This window comes from Peromyscus maniculatus, chromosome 10, assembly GCF_049852395.1.
Source record: "Peromyscus maniculatus bairdii isolate BWxNUB_F1_BW_parent chromosome 10, HU_Pman_BW_mat_3.1, whole genome shotgun sequence".
Classification (NCBI taxonomy): Eukaryota; Metazoa; Chordata; class Mammalia; order Rodentia; family Cricetidae; genus Peromyscus; species Peromyscus maniculatus.
In genome coordinates, this window is record NC_134861.1 from 12,845,603 (window position 1) to 12,862,581 (window position 16,979).

Consider the following 16,979-nt stretch of genomic DNA (forward strand, 5'->3'; position numbering starts at 1 on the left):
TCAAAGGACTTTTAAAATGGGAATGTATCAGACTGGAAGGTGCTTCAAGCACATTTTACTCTTTGTATACCTCTTTGTAGTGTGTGAAGTGCTGGCTAGATTTCTGGTTCTGCAAAATGAGTAGGATAAAAGGGGGTGGAGCTTCTTGGTGTACCATCAATCAGAGTCTATAGGAGTTGTAACTTCCTAGGATTCACAGTAGGCAAAGCTAATAGCCACTGCCACTGCTGGTCCATGACAATTCATTCCCTGGGTTGTTTTTGTAATGCTGTAGTCTATATTTTTTTATTTCTGTTCCTTAACTTGTAACTGCTCCAAAACTAGAATAGAAACTCTCCACTTCATTGTTCAGACCCAGGACCCTTGACTTACCTCCCATCTTAATAAACAAAGCCAACTGACCACCCTGCAGGAGATCCACCAAGTGAAGTCAAACAGCTCTTAGCAAGCAATACTAATAATTGGCACTATCTTCAATACGCATTTTCTCTGTCAGCTCCTTCTTGTTAGTTTCTGATTGAAGAGGTAGATTCTTGGCAGTGGCTGTAAGCTGGCCCCTTCTGTATGGATGAATGCACCTATGAAGTCTCCCTTAATAAGACTTGTGCTCTCTGTCACCCAGGCAATTGCCTTCTGATAGTCCACTGTCCTTCAGTCTGTGTTTTGAACTCCTCCACTGAGAAGTTACTTTAATGCTCACCAATTAGGAACTTGCTTTATTTCTTTCATGAAACTGTAGTGGATTATGCAGATGGTACTGCTACTTGCTCATTCAGCGCTTTCTAATAGATGAGCACATTTTTTTTTTCCGTATTCCTAGAGGACATAGTGCCTTTCCCAGCCAATTTCTGACTACTGTAAATTGTATGAGCATTTGAAATATAGAATAAGCATAGGATTCTGAGGTGCTTATTACAGGATATTAGTGTTAAGTAACATAAAAAGATGATCTAGTTAATGTAGTCATGACGCATATCTTAATGTTTTATTTGCCAAGGATCCCAAAATGGTGAGGTTACAAAATTGTCATGAAAATTCCCAATAGCTTGATGACATCACACCCACCTTAACATTGCCTCCTGACACATGACTTGTGTGACTGTGGTGCTGTCAACAAATCTCTGCCCTCAGCTGTATCAATGACGGCTGTACATAATGCTTTTGACTACTGCTGGTTTATGTATTTGCTGCACTTTAGTGTGTGTGTGTGTGTGTGTGTGTGTGTGTGTGTGTGTGTGTGTGTGTGTTTGCTTTGTAGATTTACTTCTACTTATAAAAATGGATTACTGCAAGACCACATGTCCTGGAAACAGCCTCAGGCACCTTGTATTTACCGTATCTCTTGACATCTACTACCTAGGATTGGGGGAGAGTTCTTTGAGGTTCACAGCATGATGAAATGCCTGAAAATTCACTTCTCAGAATGTATCCTCTTCCTAAGTGACACATGATTGTCTTTCTATATGTCTGTCTCACACCATGTTCAAACAGTTAAGAAGTGTTTGTCTGGTTTTACAATTGGGGAAAATGAAACACGGGTAGCAGCTCTGGAGCAAAGGCTTTTGATTGACACCACCCTGGCAGTCGTTGGCTAGCGGACTAGAACACAATGTCTTCCCTCATCGATATCTCAGGCTTGGTTCTCCAGCTTTTGGTGTGATCAAGGAAACAGAAACTGTACTCAATGACTAGGGGGCTACTCTAGCTTGGAGCTTTTCTTCATTATTTACTTCCTGTTGCGCACCAATGAGTTGGGCCCAGATAGACACTCCTGTTCAAGCCCTGAGCCATGGATACAAAAGAGGCATTTTGTCCCCTCCTAATGTACCTGCCACTCAAATTAGTCTTATTCTACAGGATTCTCTCTTGTCTATGGAAAAATGGTCCGTCACTGTGTCCTCTGATTCAAGGAGATGCCCTGTGCTTGCTGAGAAGCCCTTTCTGTCTCACCCTCACAGGCCCTCACCCTTCTTCCTCTCCTGGCCTTCAGCTCAAGCCTTGCACTGTGTTCTGCCTCTACTCCAGGGCACTCAGTCCACCTGTTCCGAGTTCACTGATCTGTTCTACCTGTAATCTTGCCCCTTACAGTTGCAACCCCTAACTGTTTACTTAGGCAAGAAAAGGTTACCCCTTCATTTGACTGGAATTTAGCTTCTGCTGGTTGAAGTGTTCATTTCCAGTTCATTGTTCATGCCATACAGTTGTGTGCAGAGGGTGCACTTTAAGCTTGGATTCAACCGACCAGGTTCGTGAAACATCTAGTATCAAATTAGAGCCAAATGACTCTGGAATGCACTTATAATCTGAAAGATGAGGGAAGGCGTGTGAGAGAAGTTTCTGGTATTTCCTGAGTTAATATATCCAAACAACACTTCTAATTGGGCTGAAACCTGGTGAAATCTGTATTTTGATCTTCTTTGGGATAGGAATAGACACCTTATTGGTTCTATCCTTGTAAATACCTGCACATTGCTCTCAGAATCCATCTTTTTTTTTTTAAGACTTATTTATTTTGTGTATATGGATGCTTTGTATTCATGCACGACTTTATGTCAGAAGAGGGCATCAGTTCCTACCCTAGCTGGTTGTGAGCCACTATGTGGTTGCTGGGAATTGAACACAGAGCCTCGGGAGCAGCCAGCTCTCTTAACCACTGAGCCATCTTTCCAGCCCTCAGAATGCTCCTGCGTGCTGCTTTCAGCAACATCTCTGTAGACATTGCTTACATCTTAAATTTCTTTTCCCCATTCTTGGTGGGTCTTGAAAGAGCTAAGTTTTGAGTGAAGAAGAATCAACTAGAAGGTCACTGGCAGAGGGAAGGTCACATGATGGCCTTTTCCTTGGAAATCCTTGGCTTCTTTTTCCTGCTCAGTGTCTCAATTTCATCTTGAATTTCACAGAACACTTTTGATATGGTCATCACACCTGCACACGGGCAGTTTTTGGTTCAGAAATCTGATGAGTGTGCATGCTTTCCTGAACAATCTGTTTCGGCTACAGGATATTTCACGAAGTTCTACTGTGCTGAATGTGTTACAGCCTGGGCCATAAAGATAATGAATTTCAGTCTTCTGCTCTAAATGTGGCACACTTTCTAGAGATTTCTAAGAGAAAAAAACAAGTGTAAGATCCTGTAACTTATGACATTTTGTTATTCTGGGACAATAACAGTGAGATTTTATGGCTTATGACATTTTGGGGTCTAGGTAGCATTTTGCCAGCCTCGATTTCTTGGTCATTACATTTGCCATTATTTTGATAGTGGTGCTGAGTGCAGAAAAGATGGCAACAAAATGCTTCTTATTAGATCATTTTCAGTTATTTTCTGAAAGTGACATTCACAGAGCATTAGATCAGACATTTCTTCCTACACGTTCTGGAATCTTCCTATGATTAGCTGCTCTGGGATTTGTAGTCTGCACTATTTAACCTTTTGTGAAATTAGGAAAATATGACAAACATTCTCGGGTTTCATAAAAATAACCAAGAGCATTTGGCAAATTTATTAAGAATGCATTCACTCTGAGGCGCATTGCTATAAAACCAGGGCTTTTCATCATTATTTTGCTTTGTTTCTCCCCATTATTAGCCTCTTCTCATTCCCCTTCTCAATAAAATACAGTGTATCACAAAGAAGGTTTGTAATGCAGGTACACTTTTAGCCTTTCCATAACTCCAAAAATATAACCCAAATGTCCACTTTTCCTGTTTCTGTTTGCTTGTGCTAATCTCACAGCTCTCTGTGTTTGTAGTTCTCAAAAGTGGTGGACTATCTGTGTGACCACAGTGCTACTGTCACTGAAGCAAAGCCTTCTCCTAGGGAGCCTGCTGCCTCCCTCCATCCTCCCTAAGAACATCACCCAGGACAAGGCTTATGCTTCGGCTTTGTGATTCCAGGGACGCTGTGGGTTGTCGCTAAGCTCCGTAGCACAGGCTTTCTGGCTTAGTCCTTTTACCGAAGCACCCCAATTAGTCATTTGTGTTTGTTTTCTAATCCTGGATAAAATATTTTGAAGTTTTTATTTGCTTAAAAAGGCTTTTATTCAATTATTTTAATTGACATAATTGGACTAAATGAATCCAGGAGAAGGGAGGTTTCCCGTGAGACAGTCTGGAGAAAATGGCTTGAATATTTTCATTGAGAACAAAGGATTGACCTTGAGATGGCTTTCTGAGAGACTGTGGGAGACTCGGGATTTAGTCTCTGTCTGCCTCTTGGGCCTTGACTTCTGTCTGCTTGACTCACACTTGACCAGCACTCGTGTTTTAGCTCATTTTCTAAATTATTTTGAAGCCACACAAATACAGTCTGAATAATTTGGGTTAAAGATGTTATCATCCAAAATGTTTTGAAGTTTGTGATATATCATGATCATCATATTATTATAACCCTAATAGGTATATGTTTGTGAAACAAGTATATATTTTTGTGAAACAAAAAACACTGTCTTATTTAGTACTTTAAAATATACAATTATCAACTGTCATAATACTATATGATTTCTCCTTCTAAATTTGAACTGAGATATATTTCTCAGTAGTTTGGTTATGAGACAATATCTGAGAAACAAATATGCAATTATATCTGCATTAACACCTTGATTAATATAGATTCTTATCTACACAAGAATTATATGAAGTGTGTATTTTTAAAAATTGTACAATACTGTTGGAAAAAAAAACACACAAAATGCCTAATTTGGGTCCCATACAGGAGGCAAAAGTAGAAACATATGAGAAGTAGTTTGGGGCAAATTATCCTGGGGAATACCAGCAGAAGTGCAGTCTTGGAGACTTGATGCACATTGGAGAGGACAGAGAGGTGAGGGCTTCAGAGCTAACCCTGGTGGCTGAGGATGTGTGTAGGTTTTGTTGAATGGAGCCACACCCTCATGACGTCATCAGATAGTTCCCAGCGACTAGTAGGAAGAAACTGGTCCTATCTTTCCTCGGCCTGGATACTGAATAAACCAAACTCTGAGTGGATACATATTATCAATGGCCTCACTCAGCGTTGTTTCCCTTGAGATTTTTGCTGTCTTGTTTTCTTTGTTGCTTTTCTAGCCAGCTCCTTCTCAGCCTTTTTTTTTTTTTTTTTTTCCGGGAGGGACAACCTCTTTATTGTACTCACCTGAATGTAGGTATTCATCTAGACTCAGCATTGATTCAGCATCTTCTCATCTCCAGACCTGTGTTTGGCCATCCTAAGTGGTCACAGACAGATCCTTTTCCCCCTGCTCTTTTCCCATTGTTCTCTGTCTCATAAAGTGAAGTGGAATAGGGAAGTCCTCTGTGCGAGAGGAACACAGGCATGGTGGGAGGTGGCAGGAGTCGGGGCAACACACATCATGTGGGCATCATGGAGAAAGGTTCATGGACAGCTTTTCTCTTTCAGGTGGCTGCAGATCTGGTAAGGCGCCTGCATCTCGAACCTCACGTGGACAAACCTGTGGCCACATACAGTGGGGGCACCAGACGGAAGCTCTCCACTGCCCTGGCCCTGGTGGGGAAGCCTGACATTCTTCTATTGGTGAGTGCTTGAAATGTCAGGGTTGTGTTGATGTCATAAACACATGCTAGAAATGATTTCAACGTTAAGAACTTCTCTAGAACTCCAGGACTTGAGACATCAACTCTATGAACTAAAAGACTCTGCCCTAAGTGAGTATTTTTCCAACGTATTATAAGATAACAATGCTATTTTACAAACATCAGACATTCTTATGGTAGAGTCACATAAAAATATTAACATTAAATGAGTATTAAAATATTAGCGTTCACCTTTTGTCTGAAAACAAATACATGTTTTTCTTTAACATTTATTTCATTAGTTTCAGTTTTTGTTTCTTTACTTTTGGGATTATAATAAAATTAGAATGTTTCTGCTTTCCCTTTCCTCCCTCCAAATCCTCCTTTCAAATTCATAGCCTCTTTTTCATTAATTATTCTTGCACACATATATGTATGTGCATATACATACATATTTTTAAATATGACTTGATCAATCTGTGTAATGTTATTTGTATGTATGTTTTCATGGCTGATCACTTGGTATTGGATAACTAGTTGGTGTGCTCTTCCCTGGTGAAGATTTATTTCTTCTGACAAATTGCTTTGGAGTCTTAGTCTGCTTATGGATTTATATTTATTTTTGCTTATGGATTTATATTTATTGTTGCTGACATGCACCCATGGTAAATCATGAGGATAGGCATCAGAGTTTGTTGTGTTTAATTTATCATCTCCCCAAATCCATGTGCTAACAGTTTATTTTATAGCTCTTAGTGATGCGAGGTAGTATAATGTCTAAGGTACTGTTTCTCAACCTTCCCAATGCTACGACCCTTTAATATAGTTTCTCATGTTGTGGTGACCCCAACTGTGAAGTTATTCTGTTGCTACTTCATTACTGTAATTTACTACTGTTATGAATCATAATGTATATATTCGATATGCAAGATATCTGATATGTGACAGCTGTTGGGGCTGAGAACTACAAGCTTCGAACTGCTGCTCTAAGAGCTCTCAGCAGAAGGTCCTTAGGTCATTGTAGGAATGTTCTAAGTGGGCAGGAAGACTCTAGCCCATTCCTCTTTCTCATTTTCAATTCCTGTCCATGAAGGAGAGGACTCAATCACACTTCCATGCTGTGATGAACTAACTTGTTTTCATGTAGAACCAAAAGCAATAGGCCCATCCTGTGTTGAAACTTTAAAAATCAAGTCAAGTGAAGCATTCCTGCTTTATAAGTTGATTGTATCAGGTATTTGTTATAGTGATAGAGAGCTGTCTAACATATCCATGCAGCATGGATATAGAGGAAGGCAGAAGGAGTTCTACCAAGAGATAGAGCAGGAATATGGCTTTGAGTCGAGGCAGTCTATCATCTATCTGGAAATAGCCAATTCAGATTACCTTATCTGGGGGAAAGGATTTGTTATCAATAAACAGAGCCTATTGCTGTGTATTTAAAAGTGGCTTTTACTGTACAAAGTCATTTAACCAAGTAAAGAACATTCTTCTTATGCCATTGGTAGGCACTGCAGTCCACCCAAAGTTTCACCTTGGGAGATAGTCCCAGGAGCATTCAAAGTCTAGGAAGTAAAAGTGATCTTTTTATGTTGTTCATACATGAAAATATCATTTCCCTGGGGGAGCTAATGGAGACCCAGAAGAACAGTGTAGGAAAAATGAATTTTTCATCTACTGGTTGGATCTTAGAAACTCTGCTTGTTCATAATTTGCTATTAAAAGGTCCAATATCAGGGTTATTTATTTATTATAAAGAATCTATCTATCTATCTATCTATCTATCTATCTATCTATCTATCTATCATAATCACTTGTCCCATTCTGCAATGACAATATCCAGTCAAGATGAGGCAGGCTGTGTTGAGTTTAGAGGTCACTGGCATTCACCAATTCTGACTGGATGTTCTTACACTCATCTAGGCATGGTGTGTTTCCTCATTCCACTGAAAGGACCTCTACTCTGGAACCATTTCCTTGGCTCATTCTATACCCCAATTTTTCTTCTTCCACATACCCTCATTTGCACTAACCCTAAGTGCCAAGGTCTCTGGTACAGTGGCCAAGTGACCAGGTTTAGATGTCTTATTACAGTTCCTCAGTGCATCCTTGAAAATGTGTGCCTGTTGTCTCTGTCTCAGAGCAGTGCTCTTAATTGTGTCTATCTCATGGAGATGTTGAAAGCAGTAAATCAAATAATCCATATTAAATATGTCACCCAGTGCCTGCGGAGTTACTGTGATGATGGCTGTGTTCAAATCATCAGATTAAAGCAATGCCTTTGACATTCTCTACAGAGACAAGAAGTGGGCAAGAATCAGGAGAGTTTAAAAATCACCCACTCAACCTTCTTCCTGAGCAATACTAGACGCCACTTTTTATTTTCTTACTTTTTAATCAGTACATGTACATCACTTAATTTGCAGAAAAGACCAAGTATTTGTTTTCCTGATCAGTGTTTTCATCCCCATTCCCTTCCTGCTTTCCTCTTTGGGGCAAGTTGATGGCCAGAAGCTCTTAAGAGATATATGTTTAGTGCTCCCTGACTGCAAAAAGCACAGACATGCATCACACAGCTGGGCAAGACTTCCCTTAAAAGTGGCTCAGATAACAAGTATTTGGGAGTTTATTGAAGAGGAAAGCTTCAGGTTCCAAGAAACTTCAATTTATTTGCTGTTTTTCAATAAATGATGTCCTTTCTACTATCATATATCTTTCTGGGGAGGCCATTCTGAAAGTTTATGGAAGTAGAGGTTTCATTTTAAAAACATCACATTTGGCTTTCCCTATCAGATCACCAAGAGAAACTAAACTGGTGTGAAAATGTGTCTTTCTCCCAACCCCAGTTTTACTGAAGCATCATTGATGAATATGAGCTGTATGAATCTAAAGTATACAATGCGATGTTTTACTATAACCATACATTTGTAATGATGACCACATCCAAGCTTAATGACTTACTGGTTAACTCACTTAGTGGCATCAGTTGGTGAGGAGAACATTCTAACCACTCAACACAGTGTTGTTGACTACAGACCCTGTTGGTCCACTTTCCCCACTATCAATCAGGTTGTCAAAGATTTGGTCACTCAGAGAACAGAGAATCATTGTTCACTCTTCTAGAGGTTGGAAGTCTTGGATCAGGGCACCTATAGGTATGTGGTGATAAGCCGTTTTCAAGATAGCTCCAATGGTGCCTCCCCTAGAGGGGAGGAATGTTATGTCTTCATGTGGCAGAAGTCACAAATACAAAAAAGGATGGCCTCTCTATCACTCTCTTTTTTATAGGTAAACCAATGGCATCCATGAGGGTGGAATCTTCATAATATAGTGCCTTCTGAAAGCCACACCTCCAGCACCAAATTCACTGGGGACATTGTCTAAATTTGAATTTTGGAGAGTACAAAACATTCCCGCCATAAAAATCCCCAATCCAGAGTTGATTCTGATTGGTTAGTTAACTGACATTAGTGTTCTGTCCTTTGAGCAGTATCTACCCAGATTCTCATGTTCCACCCCCCAAAACTTCCTTTCTGCTCCTTGTTTCTGTGAGTTTTAGAGTTTATGTGCAGGTGTGAGTTCTGTCCTCTAACTCTGCTTGTATCCACCCCCACTGAATCTTTAATTATAATTTTCAGTAACACGCATGCACACACATATATGCACGAACACATGTGCATACCCTACTGAGCCCTTGTGTGTTGCTCATATGTGTGTTTTTTTAGGGATGAACACTTGGGATTGTTTAGTTTATCAGGAAGTTTGTTCCTGAAGAAAACTGATTCTCCCTCTCTCAGTTGATTACCTGGTGCTCTTCATGTAGGGGTGGGATATAATGGAGTTTGTGCCATCCGCATTGATATCTGGATTGCTGTGCTCATTATACAAGACAGTGGACTATCAGAAGGCAATTGCCTGGGTGACAGAGAGCACAAGTCTTATTAAGGGAGACTTCATAGGTGCATTCATCCATACAGAAGGGGCCAGCTTACAGCCACTGCCAAGAATCTACCTCTTCAATCAGAAACTAACAAGAAGGAGCTGACAGAGAAAATGCGTATTGAAGATAGTGCCAATTATTAGTATTGCTTGCTAATCACATTGTTTAGCTAATCACATTGTTGAGATTACATGGGTACAACTTCCATGTATTTCTAAAAGACACTCTATGACAGCAGGAATTCTGGACCTTTGGCTCTTATACCCTTTTCTGTTGTTTCTGAGCCTTACGTGTAGGTTGTATTGTTTCAGCTGGGGCTCGCTATCCCATGGGCACATATTCTCTGCATTTTGACCAGTTGTAGATCTCTGTGATAGTCTCCATCTGTTGCTAAAAGAAGCTGCTTTTGTGAGGGTTGAGAACTATACTTACCTGTGAGTATAAGGATAAATATTTAGAAAACAGTTAAAATTACATTGGTTTAGGAAAATGGCAATACTAAGTTCTCTTTCAGGGTCCATGTTCTCTCTAGCTTTGGATAGTTGGCTAGGTTTGCAATATCAGGTATGAATAAGTACTTTAGGTCCAATTAGACAGATAAAAGTGCCACTATTGCATTACTGGGGATAACTTATCAGGTTCATCATTGTTGGGGTTCATAGGCTTTACATCTAGATAGGATTGATTGCTTTTCACCCTTGGCAACTTACACAGGACCTTCCAATACTGTTAGAGCTAGTCATCGGGGAGGAGGCTTCAAGGGCAGTTCCATCTTGCTTCTTCCAAGTCCTGCTCAGCACTTACATTATTTTTGTAGTAGGTCTTACTTTCAAGTTCTAGGAGGCAACAAAGGAAGGTTCCCATTGCCTGATCCTGAAGTTTTATGAGATTATTTATGACTCTTAGCCTAACATTATCACCCCACATGGAAAAAAGTCCATCAAAAATGTATATATATGCAAACACACATATTTATATAAAATAATATTTTCCTATATCCTTATCAAACATCCTTGGTGTTATTTATATATCCGTTCTTCCTTTCTTCTCCCACTGTAACTCCTAGTTCAAGTTCCCCTGCTGTATTTTTCCTGTAACTCTCTTCAAAGTACCTGCATCTTATTGACCCCATCTCTAGAATTTCTCATTTTTAATCCATGTGTCCAATGTTGGGCACTTCCATACACTGGCTGATGTGAGTGGCAATGTAGCAGATGTGCATGTGTGCAAGGTACCATTCATCTCATTGCCTTTGACTGTGTACACACTAGTGGACCTGCAGGGTTATATGATCATGTGGTTGCTGCCTGTATCACCAATTTATAATGACTGCTCCAAATTACCTTTGGTCCAGCAGTGCACAAGGCCAGCCTTTTTCCCAGTGAATGCTTTCTTCACTATTTTCAGTCTTTCTCCACTTCTCCTATGATTGGACAATTTTAAATAGTCCGTGTTTATGACTTCTCCATTGACTGCATCCAGTCTGCAATAAAGACTCTGTCACACTTATCCTTTTGCTCTCTGAAGTTCCTGCTTCAGAATCACCAGCTCCTCGCATCTGATTTTCATCTCCTTTGCAACCGTTGGTTTGTTCATGTGTTGTTTTCCTGATTCTCTTGATTTTCTTACTTGTAATCACTTGTAACCCACTGAGCTTTGCAAAGATGACAGTCTCCAATCCTGTCACTCTGCTCACAGTTCTTCATTACACGGATTGTTACTGGAATGCTGCTGTGTGCATCTAGTGGTGTCACAGTTACATGAAACCTCATGCTGCTGTCTCCATTCTGAAGCAGTCATCTTACTGGACTGTCTTAATAACTACTATTTGGAGGGACTCCTTCACCAGTCAGTCCGGTGAAATGATCCTGGGGATATTCAGACCTCTCCTCTACATGTGTACATACAAGTTTAGCCAGTTGTGGCAGATGTATGCAAATTCTTCGGGTATATATATCTTTTCTCAGCACAAAGAGGTAAGGCAGGGCTGAGAGCTTTCTTTTTGGTTTCTCAGGGCCATTCACCATATATCCATTCTTGTGTGTTCTCATGCTACTAAGACATGCAGACAGGGGGTATCTGTGTTTGTTCTCTGTAGGGCACCTACCAAGGCAAAGTGAAATTGAGGCATGCAGAGTTCCTGGCCCCTGTATACTGTGTAAAGGAGTGTAGTGGAGTCCTCACACCATGGAGAGTCTGCCTCATCTTAAATGTAGAGCAGGGCAGGGAACCCAATGGACATTTGTCTGTTAGTATCACAATGAGGGTTTCCTCCATGCCAAGGTCTGTATTCATGTGATAGTAGACATGCATTCCTGGTGTTCACCAAATGACCATCACTGTGTGTTTTCTTCCTCTCAGGATGAACCCAGCTCTGGAATGGATCCCTGCTCTAAGCGGTACCTGTGGCAAACAATATCACAGGAAGTTCAGGATGGTTGTGCTGCGGTGCTGACCTCTCACAGGTGAACTGTCCCCTCTAATTGCCAGTTCCTCAGCAAGGCTTGCTAGCAATGAGGATACCCAGAGAACGGCACAGATGTGCCTTCATTAGTCCTCAATCCCAGGAACACTTTGGGAGACTAAAACAGAGAGAGGTTATGTCATGTGGCCGAGGCCTACAGAGGAGCAGAGTTAGAACTGGGGTCTTCCCATGAGCTGTGCTATAGATCCATTCAAATGGTGATGATGTTCAGGTGAGGGCTTGACTCTGTCTGCCTTTCTTAAGGATCACCAACTCCTTTCCCCCCAAAGTCCCCCCTATTCCCACCTGTAAATCATCTGAAATGCATGCTCAACCTGCTACTGGATCTTGTTACAGAATTAATTTTGTAGTTAGAATTCTCCACCAGAGTCTCCCTCTCTCAGCTTAATAAAACACTTACATGCCATGCAGCAATACAAATGTAGATTTCATGAAACCATTACATGGAAAACAGTAGAGTTTGGCTAATGACAACCCTGAACTTGAAATGAAGAACAGGTTATAAGTTTAGGCTTTATTTTCCTTCCAGGTTTAACTAAAATATGCTATGAATGAGGTGTCAGGAACTGTTAAGTTCTGAAAATTTGACTCTTATGGGCATTTCGTATTAATAGAATTATATAATACATATGCATTTGTATCTGACTACTTTCATTTACAGGGTATTAAATGCTTATCCAGGCTATAGCACGTCAGTAATTCCTTCTTTAATTTTGCTGAATAGTGCATTATTAATACTTTAAGAAATAGGGATGGCACTGTGCCTCGGTGGGTAAAAGTACAAATCTGGGGTCCCAAACTTCATTGCCCAAACCCACAGTTGAAGGAGAGAAACAACTCCTAAAGGCTATCTTCTAACCTCCATAAATATGCCATAACATGCATGTGCCCACAGTCACACACAGACAATATAACACATACAACACCTCACATATATACATACACACACACACACACACACACACACACACACACACACACACAGAGAGAGAGAGAGAGAGAGAGAGAGAGAGAGAGAGAGAGAGAAATAGCAAATAAAAAAATAAATAAACATAAAGAGATTAACTGTGCACCTACACCCATAACATGTGGACACATTTATCAACGTTTGTCTGGAGTGGGGCATTTGCTACAGTGAGTAAACCCTCAGAGACACACAAGCACTGTTATCTGAATCCATACTTATAGTGTCTTTCCTCTTGGTGGTGGCATCCCATGGCTTTGGGAAAATACTACCCAAACTCAAGATATACTTTAGCTCCCTACATTGCCTGAAAAGTTCCTCATGTTTCCCTGTTCACCCTTCCTTCTCCCGACCTCTGGGAATCAGACATTTTACTGCCAGTATAGTTGTGCTGTTTCCAGAAGTCACACATCTGGACTACCTCCCAAGCCTTTCAAGGCTGGCTTCTCTCCCTATTTCCCTCATTTTTTCCTTGTTTGTAAGCCCATTGCCTCTCAACAGCGAGCAATGTTCTATTGTCTGGCTGTGCCGGAGTTTATTTATCTGCTCATGCACTGACAGATGCTTTGATTACTGACAAGTTTGGGTAATTACGAGCAAAGCTGTTATAAACATCCATGTGCAGGTTTTTATGTGGATGTTTTTCAGACCTTCTGAGTAAATGCCAAGGAGCTTGATTGTTCGACTGTGCAATGAACTCATGTTTGACTTGCGAAGAATTCCTTTCTCTTTTGGTAGCAATACAAATTAAACCTAGAGCCTCACACATACTAGGCACATGCTTTACCACTGAGATACATAACCATTCCTCCTTTACCCTTCATTTGGAGGCAAAGTCTCAATGTTGCCCAGGCTGGCCTTCAATTTCCTCTCTAGCTCAGGATGGCCTTAAAGTTGTGTTTTCTCTGTGTTAGCCTCCCAAGTCACTGGGATAATGTAGACCTTTACCACAAGGCCCAAGTATCATCTTGTCCTTATTATATTTTTGGGAACTTATATTTACATTTTATTTTTTAGGTAGATGAGGTTATACATACCGAGTCTTGTTAGATCCTGTGTTAAAGTCTTTTGTTCGATATAAGATTTCAAATGCTTTCTCTTGGTCTGTGTCTGACTTTGGAAATATGAATATGTAAAGTTTTTATTAAGTTGAACTGCTCCGTTTCTATGGTTTGTACTTAGAAATCATGGTTAAGGACTTTTTGTCCGTGATTCATGGGAATGTTTGTTCTAAGACAGGTTAATACTATTATCTCTTCATAATCTTTGCTATACTTAAAGCTATTTTATATACAGTACGATGAAAGAGTCTCAACCCATTGTTATGCACAGGGATATATAATTGTTCCAGAACTGTTTTTGTGCGAAAACTGCTCATTCCCCATTGCATTATGGAGGGTGTGTTGTGGGAAATCGGCTCTCTGTGATGGACAGTCTCCCTCTTCACTGTTGGGGCGCGCCCTTGCCCTCAGAACACAGCATTGTCCTGATTACAGGGCTTTTTGTGAGGCTGGACCAACAAGCTGTGGCACTTTTCCATCATTTTTTTTTCTATTACCGAAGACTTCATTCACTCAAAAATTTGAGTCTCCTAGCCTCCTCTGTGATTTACTCCTGATCAGGCTTTATTTAGAAATACTCTTTAATTTTCAATGTTTTTGGAAATTTTCCTAGTTTCTTCCTGTTGCTCTGTTTAAATTTAACTCTGGTAGGCTTGAAGAAAGGTTTTTTTGTGACTTTTATCATTGAAAATTTATTAGAAGACTTTAAATTACCTATAACAGGGAACAATGAAGAAATTACAATCTATTTTTCCATAAAACCTTTTTGTTGAAGAGTGGACATGTTAGAGGGCATTGCATCTCTGAGCACTGAAAATAAGCTCAGTTATTGGCATTTATTAATCATTTATTATTTATTAATTAATATTTTAATTTAATATTCCTCCATTTTGTTTCATTTTCTTTGCCAGGCATTTATTCCAAGATCGGATAATTTCTACTGATCTCCAAGTCCTCTGATTTTTCCCTCTCCCATCTTGAAAGTGGGTGTAGGTTCCTGTTGAATTTTTCAGCTCTTCTCCCAACCTGCCCATGCCGGCCTTTGGTGGCCTGTTGTTGAAGCTAGGCATGGAGAAAATGGCCCACAGTGGGCCACAGATTACTGTATTCTCTTTGTCAGTGGCTTTTTGGTGTCATCTTCACAGAGTTACAGGCCTTCTTGCCTTTGGTCCATTCCCGAAGCTCTAAATGGCTGCTTTCTTAGTTATGGACAACTTTGTAGTTGGCTTTAGAAACAATGATTTGATAATTTTCTCACTCAAATGTAACAAGAAGGAACACACCTGAGTTTTTGTTTTTATTCTGTTTTGCTTCCCAAAGGAATTTTTTTTTCTGAAACAAGTGAATTTGATACTTATTTGACTTTATAATAATGTGTATATATTCTTGCTGTAGATGTACACATTTCTCTGGGGTTTTAACAATTGCAAACTGATAAACTGACTCTGCTTGCATCTGTTGCTGGCACAGGCATGGCCCTTCATGTCCAACCATGGTCCTTAGATGGGTAAAGTGGTATAATGATGAAAATTCTTTTTATTTCTCATAATATATATGTATATACATACATAATTATTATAAACTATTCTCTCAAAAAGACCACTTTTCATTGAGGATTCTCTTTTAAATCCTTCTATTCATTTGCTTTCACATCAATATTCTACATTTGCATATATACAGATTGATTTCCCCTATTCATACGAAATAAAGATGTGAATGACTCGGTGTGAATGAAGATGAGGGAGACCTGCATGATTCTGTGATTTTAATGTGATATTTTCCTCTATGTATGCCTTCTCACACAGCATTCTCAGGAAAACATGAGGCAGAAAATGGAGAATGGGAGGACTGATAATCATGCATCCTGGGAAGGACATTCAGCTTTCTCCTACACATCCAATACTGATTCCAAAATTCCAATACAAGGCTTTAAACCATAGTCTCACATCACCACATATCTGTACCATGCAAGATAACCATTCATGGAATAAAGTTCATGTTTACTTTGTTTTTAAGTAAATGACCCATGGTTGGTCTCAGTGTTGACAAGTCTCAGGCCTTGTATATTCTTCTTCCTATGAAAGATAATCAAATTAAATTTTCTGCCCTGAGCTCTGGGCTCAGACTTTGTTGTACCCACATGTTTTGGGGTTTACATGTTGAACATGTGGTATAATCCACTTAGACCTGCCATATCATTCACTATGAGGTTGGAATTCACACAATGATGTAATCTTCCATTTGTTTAAGGTATGCTTAAGAAATTAGTGTAGACATGACTTCATGTTCTTCCCAGAACAGCATCATAGACATGATAAGACATGTTAAATTTCAGTTGGTTAATGAAACAGAAGCTAGACCTGGTGACACTGACCTATCATCACAGTGACTCTGGAGGCTGAAGGATTAAAATTAATTTGAACTGCCTCTGGGGGCCACATAGTGAGTTCAAAGGCAGCTTGGGCAATTTAATGAGACCCTATCTCAGAATAAAAAGTAAAGAGGGAGCTTGGGTTTTATCTTGTGGTACAGTGCTTGTCTAGAAGGCACAAGGCTCTGGATTTAGTTCCCAGTCCTACAAAAATAAATAAACAAGCAAAGGAATAGTCAGAGAAAGCTATTGCATAAACAACATGAGACTGATTTAGACTGTTCTTACTACACACCCCCTAGACCTCACATTAAGCTGCTACAACAAACAGCTTCATGTTAAGTATCTCAGACAAGACACTTTTGTTCTTTCACCTATCCATTTACCTTGTTGACTGTGTTCCCTCAGGCCAACCCATGACACATGATTCTGGTCTCCAATGGGCCTCTCTGTCCTCTTAATAAACTTTCTGTTTTGCTTCATTCTGAGTCACCTAAGTGAATTCCTTCCTCTGAGGTAGTCAAGGGGAGAGTAGACCTTAGTTGAGGTCTCTACAGGGCAGGGACTTCCTAGGCTCCCAGCAGCAGTCCTGGGCTACTGGTATAGTAAGTGGTTATACAACTCACAGT

General features: G+C 40.0%; 1 protein-coding gene across 2 annotated transcripts in view; it reads left to right on the plus strand.

Annotated features, from left to right (window-relative positions):
• The window catches only part of Abca13 (ATP binding cassette subfamily A member 13), a 432,541-nt gene that overhangs the window by 372,733 nt on the left and 42,829 nt on the right, over window positions 1-16,979 (plus strand). For both annotated transcript variants that reach the window (XM_076545963.1, XM_076545964.1), the window contains 2 exons: window positions 5,396-5,530; window positions 11,831-11,934. In XM_076545963.1, coding sequence (XP_076402078.1) covers window positions 5,396-5,530; window positions 11,831-11,934 — 239 coding nt within the window. The remainder of the gene's footprint in view (window positions 1-5,395; window positions 5,531-11,830; window positions 11,935-16,979) is intronic.